Source organism: Lasiosphaeria miniovina, assembly GCF_030549165.1.
Source record: "Lasiosphaeria miniovina strain SMH2392-1A chromosome Unknown B0T26scaffold_1, whole genome shotgun sequence".
NCBI lineage: Eukaryota > Fungi > Ascomycota > Sordariomycetes > Sordariales > Lasiosphaeriaceae > Lasiosphaeria > Lasiosphaeria miniovina.
The window spans coordinates 7,629,096-7,647,975 of record NW_026848220.1 but is presented as its reverse complement, the minus strand read 5'-3'; the positions used below and the strand labels follow the sequence as shown (position 1 = coordinate 7,647,975).

Below are 18,880 nucleotides of genomic sequence, written 5' to 3'. Positions count from 1 at the left end.
TCCTAACCCCGTTTCCTTCTGTGTCTATATTTTCGTATCATTACTTGGTTGAAGAAACCGCCGTTGACGCAATACTTGCAGGCTAAACCATCCGAGAACCTGCTTCAACTACCTTGGCAGAAAGGGATACTCCTCGCGTTAGCGAAGTAGTCATGCGGGTGTGTATTCCTTGTTCTTGGTAAAAGCTTTTACCTTCAGCGGCGTCATGAAAGATAAGGGGTATTAATCGAGAATGTTTCTGTTATCACGTGATATACCAAATGGGTCATCGAGCTGTGATACTTGTGTTAATGATAATCAATCGATTGTATTTTGGCAAATATTACCTCTGCTCAATTTGCGGACTTGTTTTTCCACACTTTATGGTCACTAGTCTGTACTGGGATAGCAATGTGCTGTGCTTTGTCTCTGCACCTATAGGTGTGTGGATTTGTTCTGCTTGTTGCCGGGGCAGCTAGTCTAGACTAGCTTGTCGAAAGACTGCCTAGTGCGTGTCCTAGAGCAAGGCAGGCGGCAGTAGTAGCCAAATTACACTTGAGCTCAGAGCACCCCGAAAGAACGGGTGGTTGGGTTGTCATTGTCCTTCATTTCGTTAATTAGGCAATTATTGTAGACATTTATGGAAATTTGGTGGAAAGAGACCGAGCACGAACGTGATAGGGGTAACCTCGAGCAAATGTACTATCTCGGCGTGTCGTTTCTCACAACGGCTTAGAAATGATCACCCTGTCAGAAAGAAGGCCATTCCGGTGACCATTGACGGCCGCCTCGGTGACCATCAACGGCCGCTTCGGTGACCATCGACGGCCGCTTCGGTGACCATCGACGGCCGCCTCGGCGACCATTACGGCCACCTCGGTGACACTAAACAACAAGTATAAGAATAAGGTGTCTGGCGTGCCACAAAAGATAAAACATCAATCAATGTACATCTTTTTCTCTCCATATCACATGCAGTGCAGTACTTCTGACACACCCTATCACTTTATCATGGGTTTATGAGCGTTGAACAATAAACGTGGCACGGCTTTTCTAACACGTCTTGCGTTTCGTCTCCGACCCAGACTCAGGCCCAGTCACGTTGATCAGAATATGAGCGTGGAATGTGACGGCACGGCTCTTGCTGATCACATCATCTTTTTGCTGTCGAGGCGGTGCAAAGTAAATGATCAATGACTGATTAGGAGACGCGGTGTGCCGAACCTCGCCGTCACAGGGTTGCAGAGCGCCAGTACCGACCCAACTGTTGCTACACTGTATCATCTGCCCGAGCCAGGACAGCAGCCAACAGAACATGGCAGCTCGGTGTGTTGCTTAGCAAGCAGTCATTTATTTACGTACCTGTGGGCGTCTTGGCGTGATGAACAAGAGCTTGAAATATTGCCCACGGGACTCAAGGCCTTCATAGTCCACAAGGGTAGAAAGCTCCGAGTGCTACCTCGCCGCTAGGCACGCTTCCAAGTTCCATGTGACAGAAGCACTCGTCCCAATGTTAACGGGAGCCATCAGGCGCCAGGCTACCCTACGGAGAGGAGGATATCTACCTACCTCAATCACAGTAGTGTCACACTCCGATTAGTGGTGTGGAGGGAGGTGTGGAGGTGGTGAAATGGTGTGGGAGGCCGGAGCAGGAAGACCTGCATGTCGAGGCCACGTACTCCGCAGGCGTAGCACGGCGCATGTGGAGGATGGTGGGCAGAGGGCTTTTGGGAAAGATGATCCTTGCAGACTGCAGATCCACCCAATACTTCGGAGCTTGGGTGTCCGATCCTAAGAGCGCTCTCCGCCCTCCGTGATAGGCAAGGCAATCATCCGGCTCGGGGTCAAAATATTCGAGTGGAAAGCGGTTCCCTGAGATGGTGCTTGACGGCATCTGGTTCCCAGCTAAAGCCACATCGAGCTGCGAGACGAGTGCCAGAAAGAGACGAGGGATGTCACAAGCGGAGCTCGTTGAGTGCTCTCGAATGCCGCTATATCACCCCTCCCGTTCTTGCTTGCTCAAGACGTACCCCCAACGGGTCACTCGCATGTCAAATATTATCTGCAGCAAGGAGCAAGCCCTGACCCACTCAACCCGACGGAGTGGATGGCGGTGGGGTCTCATCTCTTCGTGCTTGTGCCAGGTATGGGCGGGAACAGAAAGGGGGAGGGGACAGAGTCAATGTTCGCAGACCCGACAGCCTGGTTCGCATTTCCTGGCTGTTGCCTGGGCTGCGGTGACACGCGGAGTGCACCAAGCGGCTTACGCCTCCTTGCCCGTCGTCCCGACAGTGCGGTACCACCACGGATAGCGGCCTAGGCTTCGGCCAAGCTTGGATTGTGCTGGGCGTCCCGACCTGCTGGTACAGGTATTATTAGCTGCGTGGTGATGGATGCGTGGGTACCGGTAGACTGGAACGGGGGGCCTGAGCCGAACACACCGCCTCGAGCAAGCACGGAGAAGAAGTGAGCTCCTGCAGGCTAATCAGCTATGTGGTTCCAATAATGGGTCGGTCGGCAGTCTTTCTGTTGATTGCATTGGTGGATTTTGGGCCGTCCTGAGCGGGGGTTTGGCAGGATTTCTGCACGGTGAAGACTTCACATGCGACTCTGGCAGTTTGGCCAGTGGCAGTGCTGGATCCTCCACAGCTGCAGCTTCATTGCCCCTCATCAGAAGACCCAAAACTTCCAGTTCAAGTTTACCTTATCCGAGCGGGCAAGTACGAGTGGGTAGAGCCACGGGAGGATCAAGACTGCATTGACTATGATATGTGCTGTGGATTTTTGTTTCTAAAAAAGGACGACTCGAATTATTAGCTGCAGGACTTGAAACTGAGTAGAGTGGGGGGCTTGGCTGGCCCGGTCAGCACAGCACCGCCGAGACGGGAAGTATTGAAAAGGGAAGGAGGCCCTGCACGGACTGCTCCTTCTGATTCTCGCCTGGAAACATGAAGTTTGCTTTCTCGGCACTCACTGAGCGTGTGTGAGAATTCCCAGGCACTCTTTCTCTCCGCTGGTACAGTACGTAGTGACTGATGCCGAGGAGGGCCAGCTGACGATCCGCGAGTCAGGGGCGTGGACGACTTAAGCACTTTGCAAACTGCTGCACTTGACTAGCGTATGGTGATGTGCATGCATCGTGCGAGAATAATGATGGCAGGAACGGTGATGTGGTCCACTTCAGTCCATTGGGGTTGCAGTTTGTTCCATTTCGCGATGCAATTCCGTGCGTCTGAAGATGTGATCAAAGCCTCGACCCAAACTGTCGGGGCGCCAGCAGTGTAAGCAGCCTAGCGAGGCACGGCCCACGGCCCACGGCCCTCGGCCCAGCCAGACTGCCCATACCATGTCGGAAGGAGCATGGTCGGGCGGGTCTCTGGTCGCGCAGCAAACCAGGGTGGCTCGAGCCATGGCAACTTGGAAACAGGCTTGAAAGGGCAGCTTTCGGGCAACGAAACGACCCGTGTCGCGCCGCAGCCACTGCCTGCCGCGGGGCTGCACCATTGGGCAGATTTCATGTCGTCCCATTGAGCGCTTTTCTCAGTTTGGGTCCTGTCCTACCCCATCCTGCAGGCAGGGAACGCTCCCCGGTCCCCGCGTCTCTTGACTGGCCAGTGAACGAAGAGCCGCCCCCCCAGCGCGGGCCACACCCATGTCCAGCTCCCCAATTGCTGCCCCCCCCTTATGCTCCTGGTCTGGATCAGGAAATCGCGGATCGGGGGCAGTGGAGCAGCCCTGGGTTGGGAGCTTTGCTTTTTTTTTTTTTTTTGCTCACGTCGTCCAGGTCTGCTCCCCGACAAGCCGAAAAAAAGCAAAGTACACACGCGCATGGGTCACAGCACGAACTTGGCAAGCCCGGCCCAGGCGGTGGAAAAAAAGTGGAAGTTGCGAACCACAGAATCTGGTGCGAACCACCGAGTCCACGACACGACGCTTCCTTCCTTGTCCTTAGAGCTCTTCTCAAGTTCTCATCGCCTTTCTTTCCCCCCCCCTCTAGAGGTCAAGTCAGTGCTTGACTGCCGTCGCCTTCTCGGTCGCCTCAAGCTCTTGGTCTTGACTCCCAAGCAACCGATTGTATTTCTTTTCGAATTCCGAGTGATTGCCCGTGCCCCTCTCGCATAGGACAACAGTCAAGTCCCGGGCTCTTGGTTCAACCCCCCCAGTAGACACTAGGCCGTAGCCGTCGCTGCCCCCCTGCGACCTGCGTTACGCAAAACTCATCTTGCATCCCGTTCCCTCCCGTCTCTCTCTTTCCGAGTCTGCCTTCCTTTTTCCGTTCCCAGCAGTCTGGGTCGCCTTTCTCCCTTGCGCAGCCCGAACCGTTCTGCTGGGACGGCTGCCACTCTTGTCCTGAGCCAAGACGCGCCAATCTCGCCGAATGTCGCGAAGGAATAGACTCTACAAGAGGACCGGCGTCCCTATCTCGGCGCCTTGACCTCTCCTGTCTCTAGATGGTGTCGGTCTCCTCTCGACTACTAGTTGAGGACCATCTCGAAGCTGCCGCCCCATCACCTCCTGCGCAGCCTTTCGTCTAATCCTGTCCGCCATCCAACTACTCGCCAACTACCTCCTCGTACAGCCCTCGCCCAGCGCACACAATGGCTATCTTTGACCCGATCGACTTCTTCAGCATCGCTGACGGTCGCGACATCGTCATTGTCCATGAGACGGCGCGCCGAAGGCGAGGTTCTTCACCCTCGTCCGTCGTCAGCTTCTCGTCTGTCTACGTTGACGAAGAATGGTTGGTTCCTCCCTCGCCCTTGTCGCGACACGACGCCGCCTCTGACAGCTACATCTCGTACAGCGTAACACGTCCTCCATGGTTCTCGTCCAGAAACCCGCTCACGCCATTTGCTGGGCCTGGGTTGCCGTCCCCATCCGTCTCAGCCCAGCCAGTTCCCGAAGAATTAGACGCTCAATTGGCCACTGCCGTCGACGGCCCATTCACTGCCACTTTGGGGGCCTTGGCCGTCGCAAACCGGACGTCCATTCCCATCACCATTGCTCCCCTGGATCGATTTACGAGGAACGCGGAGCGCCATGAGGAGATCGCCTTCTCCATGGCAGTAGGTGTTCGATGCGCACTGCCGTACCAAGATTACCTGCCCTGCCCAGGATCTGGTCCGGGGTCTGTCGCCGTGAGCACTTCGACGGAGAATATTGCTCCGTTCATCAACCACAACAACCTAGCCACTGAGCCCGCCTTCCTTGTTCGTCCCGACAATGTCCTCGTCTTGGTTCCCGGCCATGTCGTGCTTGCTCCGACCCAGACCCAGCCCCAGCCCCAGCCCCAGACCCAGACCCAGACCTTAGACCAACATCAGACCGACAGCCCGTCACCGCCGGCCACGACGGACAGGAGTCCCATGAGCCGGTATCTGGCAGTCGAGCAGCACCACGAGTGGCTCGCCGTTGTTCTTGAGCAGCAACCTCAGACTTTTTCTCATCAGCTCCAGCAGTTGGGCTCGCAAGAACCAGATTTGCCGCAACACATGGGAGCCGCACCAGATCAGCCAAAGACGCCACTCTCGTCAATTTCCTTGAACGGGACTCGTACTACCCATTCCGATCCGGCTGATCCTCCCGAGGCCCTCCCAACTTCCGAGAGAAGGCAGAGCCACGACCAACAAGGGAGCGAAATTGCAGTCGATATGGACTGTGACTGTGACAACGCTTGCTCGTATGACCCCGGAGTCGTCAAGAAGTCAATGTGCGTCTCTGCGCTTTCATCTCCTGCCGTACAATCAGCTGATGTGAAGATTCTTCTCCGCGTTTGCAGTGACATGCGGCGAGCTGAAAACGTCCCTGGTGAGACAGTGCCGCGTTCACATAGACTGCCGAGGCAGCGCCCGAGGCAGAATCAAAAGACTAGCGAATCATCTCCTGCCCGGAAGAGAGCCAGGGCAGACCACTATCGCGGGACGCAAGGAGAGGAGTCATCCTTCCATGTTCCGCCCTGGGACACTTCGGAGGAACGGCCCGAGCTGTCCTTCTAAACTTTGTTTTTGCCTGATTGCTGAGACGACAGTTGCTGTTTGCGCGGGTAGCTGAAGCAATGCTCTGGCAACTCTTTTCTTTTTGGAGTTTTAATGGGGAAATTGAGGATGGATATCAAATGGAAAAACAAATGGCCAAAGTGGGAAATAGGGTACAGCAACACTTTGGGTGGGATTTTGGGTATATGATTCGTCTGAGGCAAGGATTTTATTGGATGGGAGTCATCCGTTTCTCTGATACCCTCCCCCTCCCTACTATATATACGGCTTTCATGCCTTCTTCTCTGGCATTGGGTTTCTAGAGACACATGTGTGTTGTTATATAGCGACCTTTTAATTTAATGGGCTGTGACCCTCAGAACATCTCTACACGCTCACCTGTTCCGTGTAGAAAACATGAATGAGTGAATGGGCGGGAAGAGACTTATCTCTCAGTGTTTCATACCGACAGCTGCAACTGCTAATTAGCAAAGATGTATTGAGGTTCCTTCCCACTCAAGGCGCCAACTGCTTCGCCGGGCGCCTTCCATCGCGAAATTTTGTCTCAAGTCCTTGCAGTTGTGGGGCAGCTAGTTCCTGACACCAGCACCTGCCTTGTACCTGCCTTGCCTGCCAAGTAGAACACCCTTCAAAAAATTCATCATCCTTTTTTCGGTGACGAATGCCAAATACAACGGTGACTAGTTAGCGAAAGCAAAACACAAACGGAATATTTCTATGTAGAAGTCGCAAATCGCCTATCATAGCCCGAAATAGACACCCATTGGAGGATGAAGACCCGAACTGTGAGTATATCACTGCCATTCCTAGAGATGGAATCTGACCGAGTTTCTTACACCACACAGATAGCCGCAGCAGCAAGAATGATCAACTATACTGCGCCGGCTGCGATTGCCATCACGACCCACGGGAGTTTTCCGCCGCGCAGAAAGCCAGAGGGGATGACCGTGTCTGCATCGGTCGCGAGGGCAAATTGAGACTGTGCGAGCACCAGTCTATCTCGTGGGTGCTTGATGTAGAGCCAACCCTCAAGAAGGTTTGGGGTTTCGACGAGCTGGTTGTTGAGATTGCTCGCTGTGATCACCAGGACCACCGGATGTGTCCCTACGGGACAAAGGACTTAAAAACGAGCCTATCATGCCCAAGATAAAGCTCAAGGGCTCTTTTTACGGACCCGACGACCTCAGTTCGCGCATGACATGGTCGGCTCACGCAGTTATGGACGTTGACGAGAACGGCCACTTCGACTCGAGGGACATGCGCGCCATGTTTGATCTCCACCGCCGTCTTAGCGCACGCTTTCTTACATTAGATCCTGAGCCAAACAAGAAGCACTATTCCTATGTCTCGGAGATGAGATGCTTTGGACAGTGGTGCACATGCCTCAACTATGAAGCAGGCAAGTCCGTGGTGACACTCTCGAACGACCCCGGCAAGGAGAAAGAGCGTCGTAGTTTGAACCCGCTGGGCAAAATCGCTTGCAAACGCTGCCTCCAGATGGATAACGTGTCGTGCAAGACCGAGATGCAACATTGTTCCGCGTGGGAGGAGGCCCTGCTGCTCGCCTCCGCTCTACTGCCCCTGCCCGGAGTTGCGGTCAAGGGTTCAGGTCAAACGCTGCGAAGCCGAGACCAGCGCTACTCCGAGCCCGACAAAGGACCAGCAGCAACAATGCATCGTAACGCGCTACACCCGTGATATTCCTCTCTGCCCGAGATTCACTCCCAGAGGCGAGAAAATACGCCGTATCAACCACCCGAACCACCACTGGCTCCACGCGGTGGGCCCAGACCGTAAGAGCTGGACAACGGCATCGACGCGCTGGGAAACGTCTGGCCGGTGTGCAAGAACGAGACGTGTCAGAACTACTACGAGAGATACCAGACTCTGGACTGCTCAAACTACGGAGAGCTGCCTATATTCTCTGCGAGCGCATGCGGTAAAGACTCCGGTTGACGTTTGGGATACGCCGTGATACAGAGAAACGCGGCGGCCGTCCAGGTTCTCGTCGAGATTGGGGTAGACCCAACGGTTGGAACAGCCAACGGAATCTCTCCTATCGGCGTCGCAGCAGAGTTACATGCCGCCAGCATCCTGGAGATTCTTTTCGATGCTGTCTCTGACGAAAAAGCCGTGGAGCAATGCTGCTATGCAATTTCAAGGTCGATATCAGCTGACCACCCAACGATGATGCTCCAAGAAGGCCCTGGGTGCTCTCGGGGCTTTGCCGAAACCATGAAGCTCTTGGCAAGACTGAGCGTGAAATGCAACCTTCCACAACATACTTGTCGCCAACGGGTTCGTGTGGGAGATGCGGCGCTTTGACCTGGCAAATGCACTGGTCATGTCAGTGAACAAGACTGGATTCGGCGCATGGCTCGACGTGTTTCCGCAACTGGGATCTGGGGTCAGTGTCAATGTCGTCACCGGGCCTGGCTTTCACGAGATGGATGCCGCTGTTGATTCGCTCTTCGCAGCTATCGGGAACATTGATTCTGACACTATTCTCCAGTGCATGAGCAAGGGGCTCAATCTCGAGTCAATCGCTCACCTCGAGATGACGCTTCGGGAAGCCTCGCGAGAACTTGACCAACTATTCAACATGCATTACCGCGATGAACAGCTGATGGACATGCTCAACCGGCCATCTCTCCCAGGTGTGAGGAAACTGTGGGCGCATCGAGCTGTGGTTGCTGCGCTGGAGCTCATTGCTAGATCTGTAACAAGCGTAAACGAGGCCGCTCTAGACGAGGATAGAAGCGTCAAGCAGGAGTAGCAAAGGGTTATTATCATGGGCCAATTAGATTCAGCCCTGCCATCAGCGAACGACAAGCCGGGAATGAAAATTTTCCGAGCCCTCCAGGGGTTCGCGCTTCTCGCATTGCAGGGAAAATACACCTTCTCCACGGCCATGCGTTTTGGAACGCTTAGACTTGATGATTCACAAGACAACGAACCACCTCTTGATGACGCGCTGGCAAAGCTGGAAACATGGGCCCAGCGGTGTTACTGCCCATCCCTGAGTTGGGAGAGGCCCCTTGGGGTCACTTCGTCTCTAGCTCAAGCCACTAAGCTCGTGGAAGGTGAAGAGGCCGTTATCCAGTCATTGGGTGCTGTTCTGGAGGTGCTATCTGTGGAGTATCGAACCATGTTGGAGGACTTGTTCAAGAAACACAACATCAATCTCACAAACCTCAGCGTCTCGGATATTCAGGTACTCAATGGTACAAAATACTCTTTCGATTCTGCGGCGGCTCTTTGGGACCATGCCATTCGCTCCATGGGCGATGGCAACACAGCCCACTTGGGTCCCATGATGGTCGCTACGTTGGCCGACATGGTCTGCCAAACCTACTCCATGATGCGGCTCGTCACGCTTCCCCCGCCGCAAGAAGGAGAGTTCCAGCCAAAATCACAGAGCGACCCCAGGGAGTTTATTCGCGAAGTCCATGACCTGCACTGTGATATTTCGGCAATGCCGACAGAAAGTCTGACGCGGCCCCGCGACAGTGGTCTCGAGCTAAAGTTATGTCGGAGGCACTACTGGACCCGAGAGCCGAAGTCTCTGGGGCGCCGCCATCGCATCATGGAGGTCTTAATTGATCTTTTAAAGGATGTCAAGAATTCCCTAGACTTTTCGGTGCAGTTGATGCCTGCCTGGGACGGTGACCCTACGACCATTACAGAGATTGAGCTTCGTGGCACGGCGGGAGAAAATTCAGAACTGACCTCCTGGTTCAGAGGAGCCTCTGACTCTAGCACCGCGCGGCATGCGTATCAAATTTTAGTAGACTGGCCCGCCTTGTCGAGGACGGCGACGGCATCGAGGACGGCGACGGCAACGATGACGACGGCAACGATGACGACAGCGAGGTCGATGCCATTAATCAGCTCGAAGAAAAGCATAAGCAAATGTGCTGGATCTTTTAAGTGTCAGAAGTTGGGCCTGGCACTGGTTAATCTGGAAGGTATATCTCCGGGATATTCGGTCCTCGTGCTCCGTACTCGGAAGATTGTTTCTTGAATAATTTTGACTTGGAATAGACAGCGGAAACCGTTCTTTGTTTATGCTTATTCAGCTGAACGGAGCCACCGTAGGCGAGCTTGCGAGCCGGAGGTGGCGTAGAGAGGCTGTAATCTATATTACCGTGAGGGTGCCGAAAGTTTCTCGCACAGCGATTGGCCAGTTTGCGTCCTTGTCGAAATGGACTCGAGGGACTGGTCGATCGGATGACCCTCGGACAGGTTAAGCCGTGAAATGCTGCTTTGCTGTGTCGTGGTAGTGCTAGGAAGGAGCAATTTCCTAATTAGTAGATATAACGCGTAAGCTGTACTGAGTATGAAGGAAAGTGCCGCAGGCCCTAAGCGCCGCAGGCTAAGAGCATCGCAGGCACTAGGGGTCCTAGGGGGCTTGCCCCCTAGAAATCTAACGATTAGACCATGAACATCGAAACATGGAATTATCATGAAAATTTGTTCTGGTATTGAGGGGCTAGAATAGCTGTAAATCCGTTGTCCCGAAGTTTAGCTGGGTAGAGTCCTTGCTTCCGAAGTTTTATGATATCGCTTAGGCTGCCGGCGTATGCGGGCCCTGAGGTCTGGCAACGCCGACAGCAACGTCGCGCTCGGGTTAGTGTCGTTCGCGGCCCTTATCGTTGTCATGGCCGTGATGAAGAGATTATGCCTGTTAGTCTTCCTACTTTCCCCCTTTACCCCCGCGCGTGACCAGATCTGGTGCCCCGGGGCCCATTGCCCTTCTACGAATACCTTACAGGAGCTCAGGGATACCCAGATACCTTAGGTACCCGGGTAGGTATATCAGGCAGGACTCGAAGTGATGAACAGCTTGGCTATAATAAAATACCCTGACGGCCCAAGTTAGGAGTGATATAGGGCCGTAGGAAGAAGCGAAGCTTTCAAAAGTAAAAAAGATAACAAAAAAAGAAAAAAAAAGAAACAAATTATATCAAGATGATTAATATCCGGCTCAAATAGGCTGAATTTGAGCGTGTAAAGTAGGCTAGTTAGGCGTTGCTGAGTTGTCAGTCTTGATGCGCAAAGGTCTGGATTCAGAGTAATTTAGCAGGTGCGTAACCGTTCTGTTTCTAGCCCGGATCAGCAGCAACTTATCAGTCTAGTCTTGATCCCCGCACTCGAGGAATTACCAGCTACGTGACGTTACTTATAGTGTGATGCACCAAAGGGCCTCTGAACTGAGAAGTGAATATGAAATGAGAGTGAAGAAGGAATGCTAAGCTAGGCTGTGGTGTCTCTCTTGGGTAGGCAAATTGGTGGACCCACGTATAGCTTATCTTGCGACATCTTGATGATGATCGACATGGTGTTGAAGTAAACCCGAATATCGAGGCCTTCATGGCCATCGATCATCAATTATACGATGCTTCCTGCTGCTCCTGCTCCTGCTGCTCCCGCTGCTCCTGCTCCTCAAGCTCCTCAAGCTCCTTCAGCTTCTTCCGTGTCCGCTTTTCGTACTCGATATAGTCGAGCTTTCTCTTTGCGATAAAGTCCTTGGCTACTCTTAGTTACGCTTTAAAAGTCTAGATCTCGTCTATGGCCACTCCGAGTTGCGCTCTGAGGCTTGCGATGTCGTCTCCCAAATTGGCGGCCTTGTCCGGTATGTGGTTGGGATCTCCGGCTTCGACGAGGTTGTCGACCGCGTCGCCTATACTTTCGAGTCTTTTGTCAATTGACTCATAAACTCGCCATTATTCTCCTGCTTCGCCTTAATAAAGTCGATAAAATCGTACGTATCGTCAATATCGCACTGGTCGTCGTCCTTGACTTTTCCGTTATCGTCAACCTCGTCTTCGATATGAAACTCGGCGATTTGCTGCTCGAGCTCGGCTCCTAGAGCTCCCAGCGTCTTGACCTCGCTGACTGGTTCATTTGTCTCTGGTACCTTGATTTGAAACCCGGCGATTTACTGCTGGAGCTCGGCTCCTAGAGCTTCCAGCGTCTTGACCTCGCTGACTGGTTTGTTCGTCTCTGCGGTCTGGGGCTGCCGTGCTGGGGGTGTCCCCTTTCTATATCTACGAGGAGCCATGGTACTCGACGAGGTGTAGAGCGAAATGTATAGGTACGATAAGGTACGAACGTATAAGTGGCGATGAGGTGCGACGAGGTGCGAAACGTGTAAGTGGCGAATGGGTGCGAAACGATACGCTCGATTATGTGAGAAATGAGATGGACGTGCTCTATAAAGCGCGATCGGGTAGTATATAGGAAGAATGGGTAATAGTCGATGCGCTTAGATGAAGATACGCGAAGATGGGTGCTCACAGCCAATGCCAGAGCAAGATTCCGAAGGTGGTGTCACGACCAGGGCAAGGCATTGAGATGAACTCAGTCCATTGGGTGCTATCGACGAAGATTCTAAACTGAGGAAGGAAAGAAGGAAAAGTCCAACAACGCGTCGCGTGCTCGCGAATAAGTTTCCATCTATCAGTGGGGTAGGTGTGGCCTCGAGGCGGCTTCTGATAGGCCCGGGGTTCTGGGCGGCTCTGGCTGCTTGAGGGCCAGTTTGGTGGACGGGTCCTCACACTGGGGGGTTGAGGCTCGGGACGAACTTCTAGCGAACCCGGGGGATGTCACGGCGCGCAACGGCCGTAGCACACTCACTATAACTCACTACAGGTTGCAAGTCGACGACTTGCAATTCTGGCATCCTTTTGGGGGTTCTAGCGCAGTGGTAGTGGGTGCTGTGAGCTGGCGCCGTCACAACGATCACCCTTCACTCTATCCCCTCGCCGTTCTCAGCCATCGCTTAGTCTCTATACTCAACACTACTCGGGCTATAATGCTCCAATATAATAACTATAGTAGTAATATAATATAATAGCGGCTGTAATATCTCTTCTCTATAACGACCACTCCCAAAATAAGGCTATACGCCTATCCACCTCGCCTACTGGTTTAAGGGCTGTGCGCCTGTCCACGTCGCCTACTGGTTCAATTTGCGGCGCTTCGTTCTCAGCGATCGCCTAGTCTCCCTGCCCTCGCCGTCTTTATCGCGAGTAATAGTTTCCTGGAGTATTGTCGTAAAGCTTATCACCGCACAGTCGATTGAATGAGACAAGGCTGCATTTACCGGGCTGTATTCGTAGAATCTAAAGCTAAGGAAAGAAGGAAGGAAGTAATCGAGAGCGGCCGGGCGGCCGTGGGCGGCCGTGGGGAAATAGTTGGCTTTGGCTTCGGCGGAGGTGGTCTCAGCTCCTCAAGTTGTCTGAGCCGTTCCCGTATGCTCCTCCCGTCCTAGCGCCGCTTGTCACGGCTGGCTTGGAATGAGGGCGGAACTCCTCTATTGGGCGCTTTAGATGAAGATTCTAAACTAAAGGGAAAAGGGAAAAGAAGCTCAAAAGCCTCCCCTCGCGAGATTCTTCCAGGGCGTCTCAAGGTGGGGCTCTGGCTGGTCGGGTGGATCCACCCAACTGGCGTCTGATTAGTCAGAGCGTCTGGGAGGCCTGGAGGACCAGGCCCTCACACCGCTTATCATCGGCATCTATAGCTTTCTGCCTCCTGACCAGATCCTCTTGGTAGCTTTTATCCCGGAGTAGCTGAGTTTTGCCTACCGGGATGTCTTTCCAGCATCTTAGGTCGACGTCCCAGCCAGGGGGGAAGAAGAGACGCCTCTTCGCGCAATCGACCCAGATATTGTGGTAGGCGAACCAGTTCTTTCCGATGAGGAGATCATGCTTCATATCGAGTACGATCATCTATTCGTTATGGATAGTTCGCCCTTGAATTTGGAGGTGTCCTTGTACCAGTCGGTTAACCTCCTGAGTGGCCTTGCCTTGATAGTCTAAGACACCTCTCTTTCGGAAGCTATCCAGCTGGTCTGATTGTAGGTGCTTGATCATTTTTTCCGCGAATTTAGGGCTCACGAAGATATACTCGTCTGCTCCCGTATCCATCAGAGCATCAGTAGTAGAGAGAGAAAATCCATTATTAGCTATAGTAGAATTGCAAAGGAAGGATCCTCCTCCAAAGATGGGGCTAATATCGAAGGAACCGTCGCTCAACTGTTTCAGCGATACTCCTTGTTTGAGTATTCCTATGCCTTGCTTCTCTTCTGGTGGTTGTATGGATACATCCCCTGGGAGGGATTCATCGTTCCCCAGGGCGCCTAGTTTATCGTCTCGACGTCTTCCTCGTCCTCGGACGAGGACTGACTATCCTCGCCTTTGCTGTTAGAGCCAAACTGTTGGGTAATGGCGCGGATCTTGTCACGGCATGGCCCGTGCATGACGTGGCACGTGGCACACAAGCACCTATTTCCCCGCGTCCTGCGCGGTCTCTGCCATAACTTCCTTCTTCATCTTTAGATTCTACGAATTCAGCAATGATTACTGTAGCCCTGTCTCCTTACGTTGACTGAGCCGTGATAGATCTTCGCCTCTTGCTCCTTCTTAGCTTGGTCTTGGTGAGGGCACTCGTTCTGAATATGACCTTTCTCGCGACAAATGAAGCATCGTCCTTCCTTTGCCAACTGCATAGCCTCGACATTGGATGGTCGGGGGAGTAGGGACGACCCAGTCAAAGTCACTGACTTCGAGGTTCCAGATGGAGACTACCGCCGCGACGGGGCTTCTCAATCCTCCGAGCAGCTGGTTCCTTGTCCTTCTGCTTGGCTTCCTTGCGTCGTCGCGCATGAGCGAAATTCAATGCAATGCTCTGTCCGTACTTGGCGACGCTCTCAAACATAGCATCAGGCGCTAGGAAGGCCGGCATCATGGCAGTGACAAACGTGGTGGGCAACTTGCGGTGAAACTCGTTGATCCACTCCGACTTCGGTTTGCGGACCTTTCCTGCGAGGCGAACGAACTTGTTCTTGAAATCGACGTAGTCATCGCTTGCACTCTCCATATTCAGAGCGTCATACTCATCCTGAGCCTTCTCCATGCGATTCGGGTTGTGCCATTCTTGCTAAATGAGATCGAGTAACGCATCGCTAGGTGTGATCGGGTCAGGATGGTCGTTCGATACATAAGGGTCGATAGTATCAGATGCGACGCCAGCCAGGCAATTCTCAATATACGTCATCCGCGCACGGTCAGTAGTAAAGTGGTCAGCGTTACCTTCCAACTTGTTCATCAAGTGGCGATAGAAAATCTCGAAGTCGACCTTGTCCACGGCCGGGTCTACGTTCCAGGGCTTCGGACCATCAATCTTGGCGGTGCGGATAGTTCGCTGTGATGACGTTTCTGATAGGGCCGGAGTGGCTCGTGGTAGACGGCTACAAGGGGGGTTGATGATCTGGTTGGTACTGCCGCTCGTGGGGTCCGTGACGGAAGCGACTGAGGGTGTAGCGTTTTGAGTGTTTGAGTTCTTGAGCTTTCGGATCTCGATGGCCTGTTCTGCGACGATCCGCTGAAGATCAAACAGGTCACCGGTCTTGTCTAGAACCTCCCGTTCCAGGGCTGCCATCAGGATGGCTCGGAACTTGAATTCGTGGTAGACGGCTTCCTCGTCTGTCTTCAAGCGAGCAAAGTCGTCTCGTGAGCAGAGTCCGTCATAGTCGGAAAAGGCGTCAATGCTCTTGTCAGTCATGGGGCGAAAATGGAGGGCAGGCCCAGCGAGCCAAAGGCGGGATGCTCTACGAAGGGCTAGGGGTTAGAGGTGGGGTGGCGTCTAAACTTACGTGAATAGGACTGCTATACGTAAAAGTCATCCGACTTGATTTCAACTCCGACCTCGGCGGTAGAGAGGTGGAATATAAAGTAATTATTACTATAGAAGTACTCGAGGACGAGAGAGTTAAAGGCGCGGTTGGTATAAGCGAGGCCAAGGTGTATTAATAGGGCCAGGATAGACGGCGCCATCTAATATACAATAGTATGAAGATGTCTGACGGGTAAAAAAACCCAATCGAGTTTTACCCGAGAAGATATACCGTAGTCCTAAGAAGATATACTATAGTCCCACGGGCGGCCCCATTGGCGGCACTTGAGAAACTCGACAATATAGCCGGTAGAGACGAGGAGGTTGACGATCTGTATCACGATCTCGAGGGGAAGGGCACCAAGAAAACAGGCGCCAGGTCTAGCGGTGGAAGCTCCAGCGGTGGAACTGGTATTTCCAGAGCTGGCCTCGCCGGTAGAACAAGCCAAGGGCGTGATGGCCTCAGCGCCGTCATGGCCGTTACCGTCGCTATCGCTATCGTGGCCGTGTTCTTCATCGCCATTACCGCCGTCGTCGGGCTAGATGAAATAATTCTCGAAAGTCAATTCTGCTATCTAGGCTACACCCGGAACCAACATCTCGCCGGCGTCAACACGGCGCTGGTGATCCGCCGCATGCAAGGCACTTGTAACGGGGAACTGACGGCGAGAGCAGGCCGCATTACCGCTCTGGAAGTCCCGCAAGGACTAGAAGATCGGCACCACATTTCTCGGAATAGCCTTATCGTTAGGGAAGCAAGCCGGGCCGTTATACTTGTCCATTTTGACAAGCAGAACAAGGGGAGCCTCGCTGCGAGGGTCTTCTACGTCACATCGTAATCGTGGCAGACCCGGCACAGCACGATATGTGGGGCTGTGTAAACAACAGCGACAACTTCTCGCCCGACGATCCAGACGCCGAAGAGAAGCGGAAGAAGCTCGTCCCCTTCCCCAGGCTGAAAACGCTTCACGTCACAAAGAGGGGGACCGGTGTTCCCGGCGGAAGGAGCTACCGCGGCTCAACTTGCTCTCGCACCATCGGTACGGCACGGGAGTCGCATATCGACGTTAGAGGGAACTTTGACGTCAACGTGGAGAAGTATGCGGTTCGTGTAGCTCGCGGGCCTTGGTCGTAGTAGGTTTGAGTTTGGAATATATACCACAAGAGTATGCTCGTAGGGAAAGGAGGGACGGGCGATTGACAGGGTTGAATTTGGTTCTGTGGGAATATATAATATTGGGAAGTGATCTGGAAGACAGATTGCATTATATTATTGGTCTGGTGAAGAGTAGGGCACATGACGGATTATATAGCTCTCGTGCGCACAATTTCGTTCTATTTCGCAGCAAGCAATGTAGCTACGCCCATATACAATCAGATCAATATCTAGGCAATTGCTAGACGGAAATGGCCTGATTGCTTGCGGCTTTCCCTCATGTTTCTGTGTGTTACGGGAGCTGTTTGCACCTCTTCTGTTTGAAATATATCTAGAGCCGCAGGCGCCTGCGGAGAGCGATTAAAAGGAGAAAAGACAACACAGTTCATTGGGGTGAGCAAGAAGAGGATCTGCTCTTATCTCTTTCTTCTTCCGCCCTTACTAACAAAAAACATACAGGAATCAAGCCCGGAAGTCCAGAGCCTTCCAGCAAGGCCCCCGCGGGGCCCCCACGGTAAGGGAGATGAGTATGGGGGCTCCGACACCATGTATCGAGCATGCTGCAATGCGATAATTAATAGGTGATGGAAATGAAACTTGCGACCCCGAAGCCCATGATTACGGGCGGTAGTGGTACCTAGTTAACGGGCGGTAGTGGCGCCTAGTTACCTAAGTAGGTATCTGGAAAGAATGTAAGCGTGGCAAAACCATGTCCAGGACAATTCTATTCGCCAAATGCCTAACACCCCCAAGTTGTGTGGATCAAGGACACCGTTACAAAACTGAGAATTATAGATTCCATACCTGAAGGTATGGATCAGTACCCGCGTCTTAATCATAGAGACGTCTACAAGATGGTTGCGATGGATAATAAAGCAAACTACATATTATCATCCTATCTTCAACCATCTACTCCTCCATCCTCAGGATTCTCACCAGAGTTTTGCGCTACATAGAATAAAGAAGATATATTCTAGTAGCAGCAGAGGCAAACATACTCTTTAGAACGCATCAATTCCTAGCTATGGGGAACGACTCTGACTTTCGACAGGTCCGATAGGCGTATAGACGGTTCAGGGAGGCATAGGGATGACTTCGGGAGGTCTTAGGCCGTAGAAATATGGCCCTGGTATGGACATATATTGGACTCTTGGAAATTGCGTTGGTTCGAAACGTACCCAACCCCCCCCGCCACCCGATCACCCAGGCTAGGCGATCACTTTTTACACCAAAACGCTACAACTTTGAACAACTGTAGCATGGTCAATTGTGAAGCTATTTAAAAATGAAACATAGAAAAACGTAGCTAATTAATCACTCAATTTATGAATTGTACTGACGCCCTAGTTGCACGCCCTGATCTGGTCATTCTTGCAGGTGGAATTTCGTCATCTGCAGCGCTATCCTCATCGTCTTCTTCATCCACCTCTTCTTCTTGCGGCTCTGCCTGAGCTGCATTTTGAGCCTCAACTTAATGCTCTGCGGTAACTTCGCCACCAACTAGTATGGTAGCCAAAGCCATGAACCGTTTATTCGGGTTTGGAATTTTCCTCCTTTTCTTTGGCTTCAAGCGTTCCAATTCAGCCTCTAAGGCTTCGATTCGTGCCTGCTTCAAAACCAACTCCGCTTGAAGCCCGTCAACTGCTCGGGCGGCCTCTCTGAACTTCATTCTTGTGCCTGGACTAGCCCCCTTGCTCATATCCATTATCTGGCGGCCTGACACGGGGGTATCAGGGACTTCAGGGAGGGCCGGGGTTTCCGGGGTCTTTTTTCTGTCTTGTTGAATCTCTGGATGATTCAACGCCTTTTGCCTACTTATAGGCTAATTACCGGTCGTTTTCCATGATGATTTGATGGTTCTTGAAGTAAAACCTTCCTCTCTAGCCACCTTATAGCAGCGTATGAAGTTAACTTTGTCAACTAGTGTTGCATCGGTTAGACTGGCTAATTTGGCCAGCTCACGTCTATAGTAAGCTTTAACGGCATTGAATGGGCCGTTGTCAAGTATTTATAAGCCGTGAGTGGTGTGGGTCGGTAGGAAGCAGAGATATATGTTGTTGTAGAAGCAGGT

The 18,880-nt window shown here is 52.6% G+C and overlaps 5 protein-coding genes across 5 annotated transcripts; 3 read left to right on the top strand and 2 right to left on the bottom strand.

The window, feature by feature from the left end:
- Positions 1-4,361: 4,361 nt before the first annotated feature.
- B0T26DRAFT_98232 (uncharacterized protein) lies at positions 4,362-6,344 on the top strand. Its single transcript, XM_060448183.1, has 3 exons — positions 4,362-4,720; positions 4,784-5,689; positions 5,759-6,344. Exons 1-3 carry the CDS (start codon positions 4,578-4,580, stop codon positions 5,973-5,975), a joined length of 1,266 nt encoding a protein of 421 aa, XP_060304080.1. The 5' UTR covers positions 4,362-4,577; the 3' UTR covers positions 5,976-6,344.
- A 768-nt stretch (positions 6,345-7,112) lies between these two features.
- B0T26DRAFT_671375 (uncharacterized protein) lies at positions 7,113-9,905 on the top strand (the record flags this gene model as incomplete). The annotated part of the gene is made up of 4 exons (XM_060439315.1): positions 7,113-7,653; positions 8,327-8,632; positions 8,780-9,710; positions 9,764-9,905. 4 exons carry the CDS (start codon positions 7,113-7,115, stop codon positions 9,903-9,905), a joined length of 1,920 nt encoding a protein of 639 aa, XP_060304079.1.
- A 1,457-nt stretch (positions 9,906-11,362) lies between these two features.
- B0T26DRAFT_671374 (uncharacterized protein) lies at positions 11,363-12,039 on the bottom strand (the record flags this gene model as incomplete). The annotated part of the gene is made up of 3 exons (XM_060439314.1): positions 11,363-11,488; positions 11,665-11,869; positions 11,921-12,039. 3 exons carry the CDS (start codon positions 12,037-12,039, stop codon positions 11,363-11,365), a joined length of 450 nt encoding a protein of 149 aa, XP_060304078.1.
- A 2,495-nt stretch (positions 12,040-14,534) lies between these two features.
- B0T26DRAFT_671373 (uncharacterized protein) lies at positions 14,535-15,542 on the bottom strand (the record flags this gene model as incomplete). The annotated part of the gene is made up of 2 exons (XM_060439313.1): positions 14,535-14,914; positions 15,071-15,542. The coding sequence occupies 2 exons, from the start codon at positions 15,540-15,542 to the stop codon at positions 14,535-14,537; spliced, it is 852 nt and encodes a 283-aa protein (XP_060304077.1).
- A 584-nt stretch (positions 15,543-16,126) lies between these two features.
- Positions 16,127-17,327, top strand: B0T26DRAFT_747011 (uncharacterized protein; the record flags this gene model as incomplete). The annotated part of the gene is made up of 3 exons (XM_060444781.1): positions 16,127-16,488; positions 16,542-16,693; positions 17,269-17,327. 3 exons carry the CDS (start codon positions 16,127-16,129, stop codon positions 17,325-17,327), a joined length of 573 nt encoding a protein of 190 aa, XP_060304076.1.
- Positions 17,328-18,880: the final 1,553 nt, after the last annotated feature.

Excerpts from the sequence above, each read along its gene's own strand:
- B0T26DRAFT_98232 (XM_060448183.1), top strand. The coding sequence starts at position 4,578 with ATGGCTATCTTTGACCCGATCGACTTCTTCAGCATCGCTGACGGTCGC. Across the intron at positions 4,721-4,783 it reads GTCTACGTTGACGAAGAATG|CGTAACACGTCCTCCATGGT; the intron begins GTTGGTTCCTCC and ends CATCTCGTACAG. Across the intron at positions 5,690-5,758 it reads GGAGTCGTCAAGAAGTCAAT|TGACATGCGGCGAGCTGAAA; the intron begins GTGCGTCTCTGC and ends CCGCGTTTGCAG.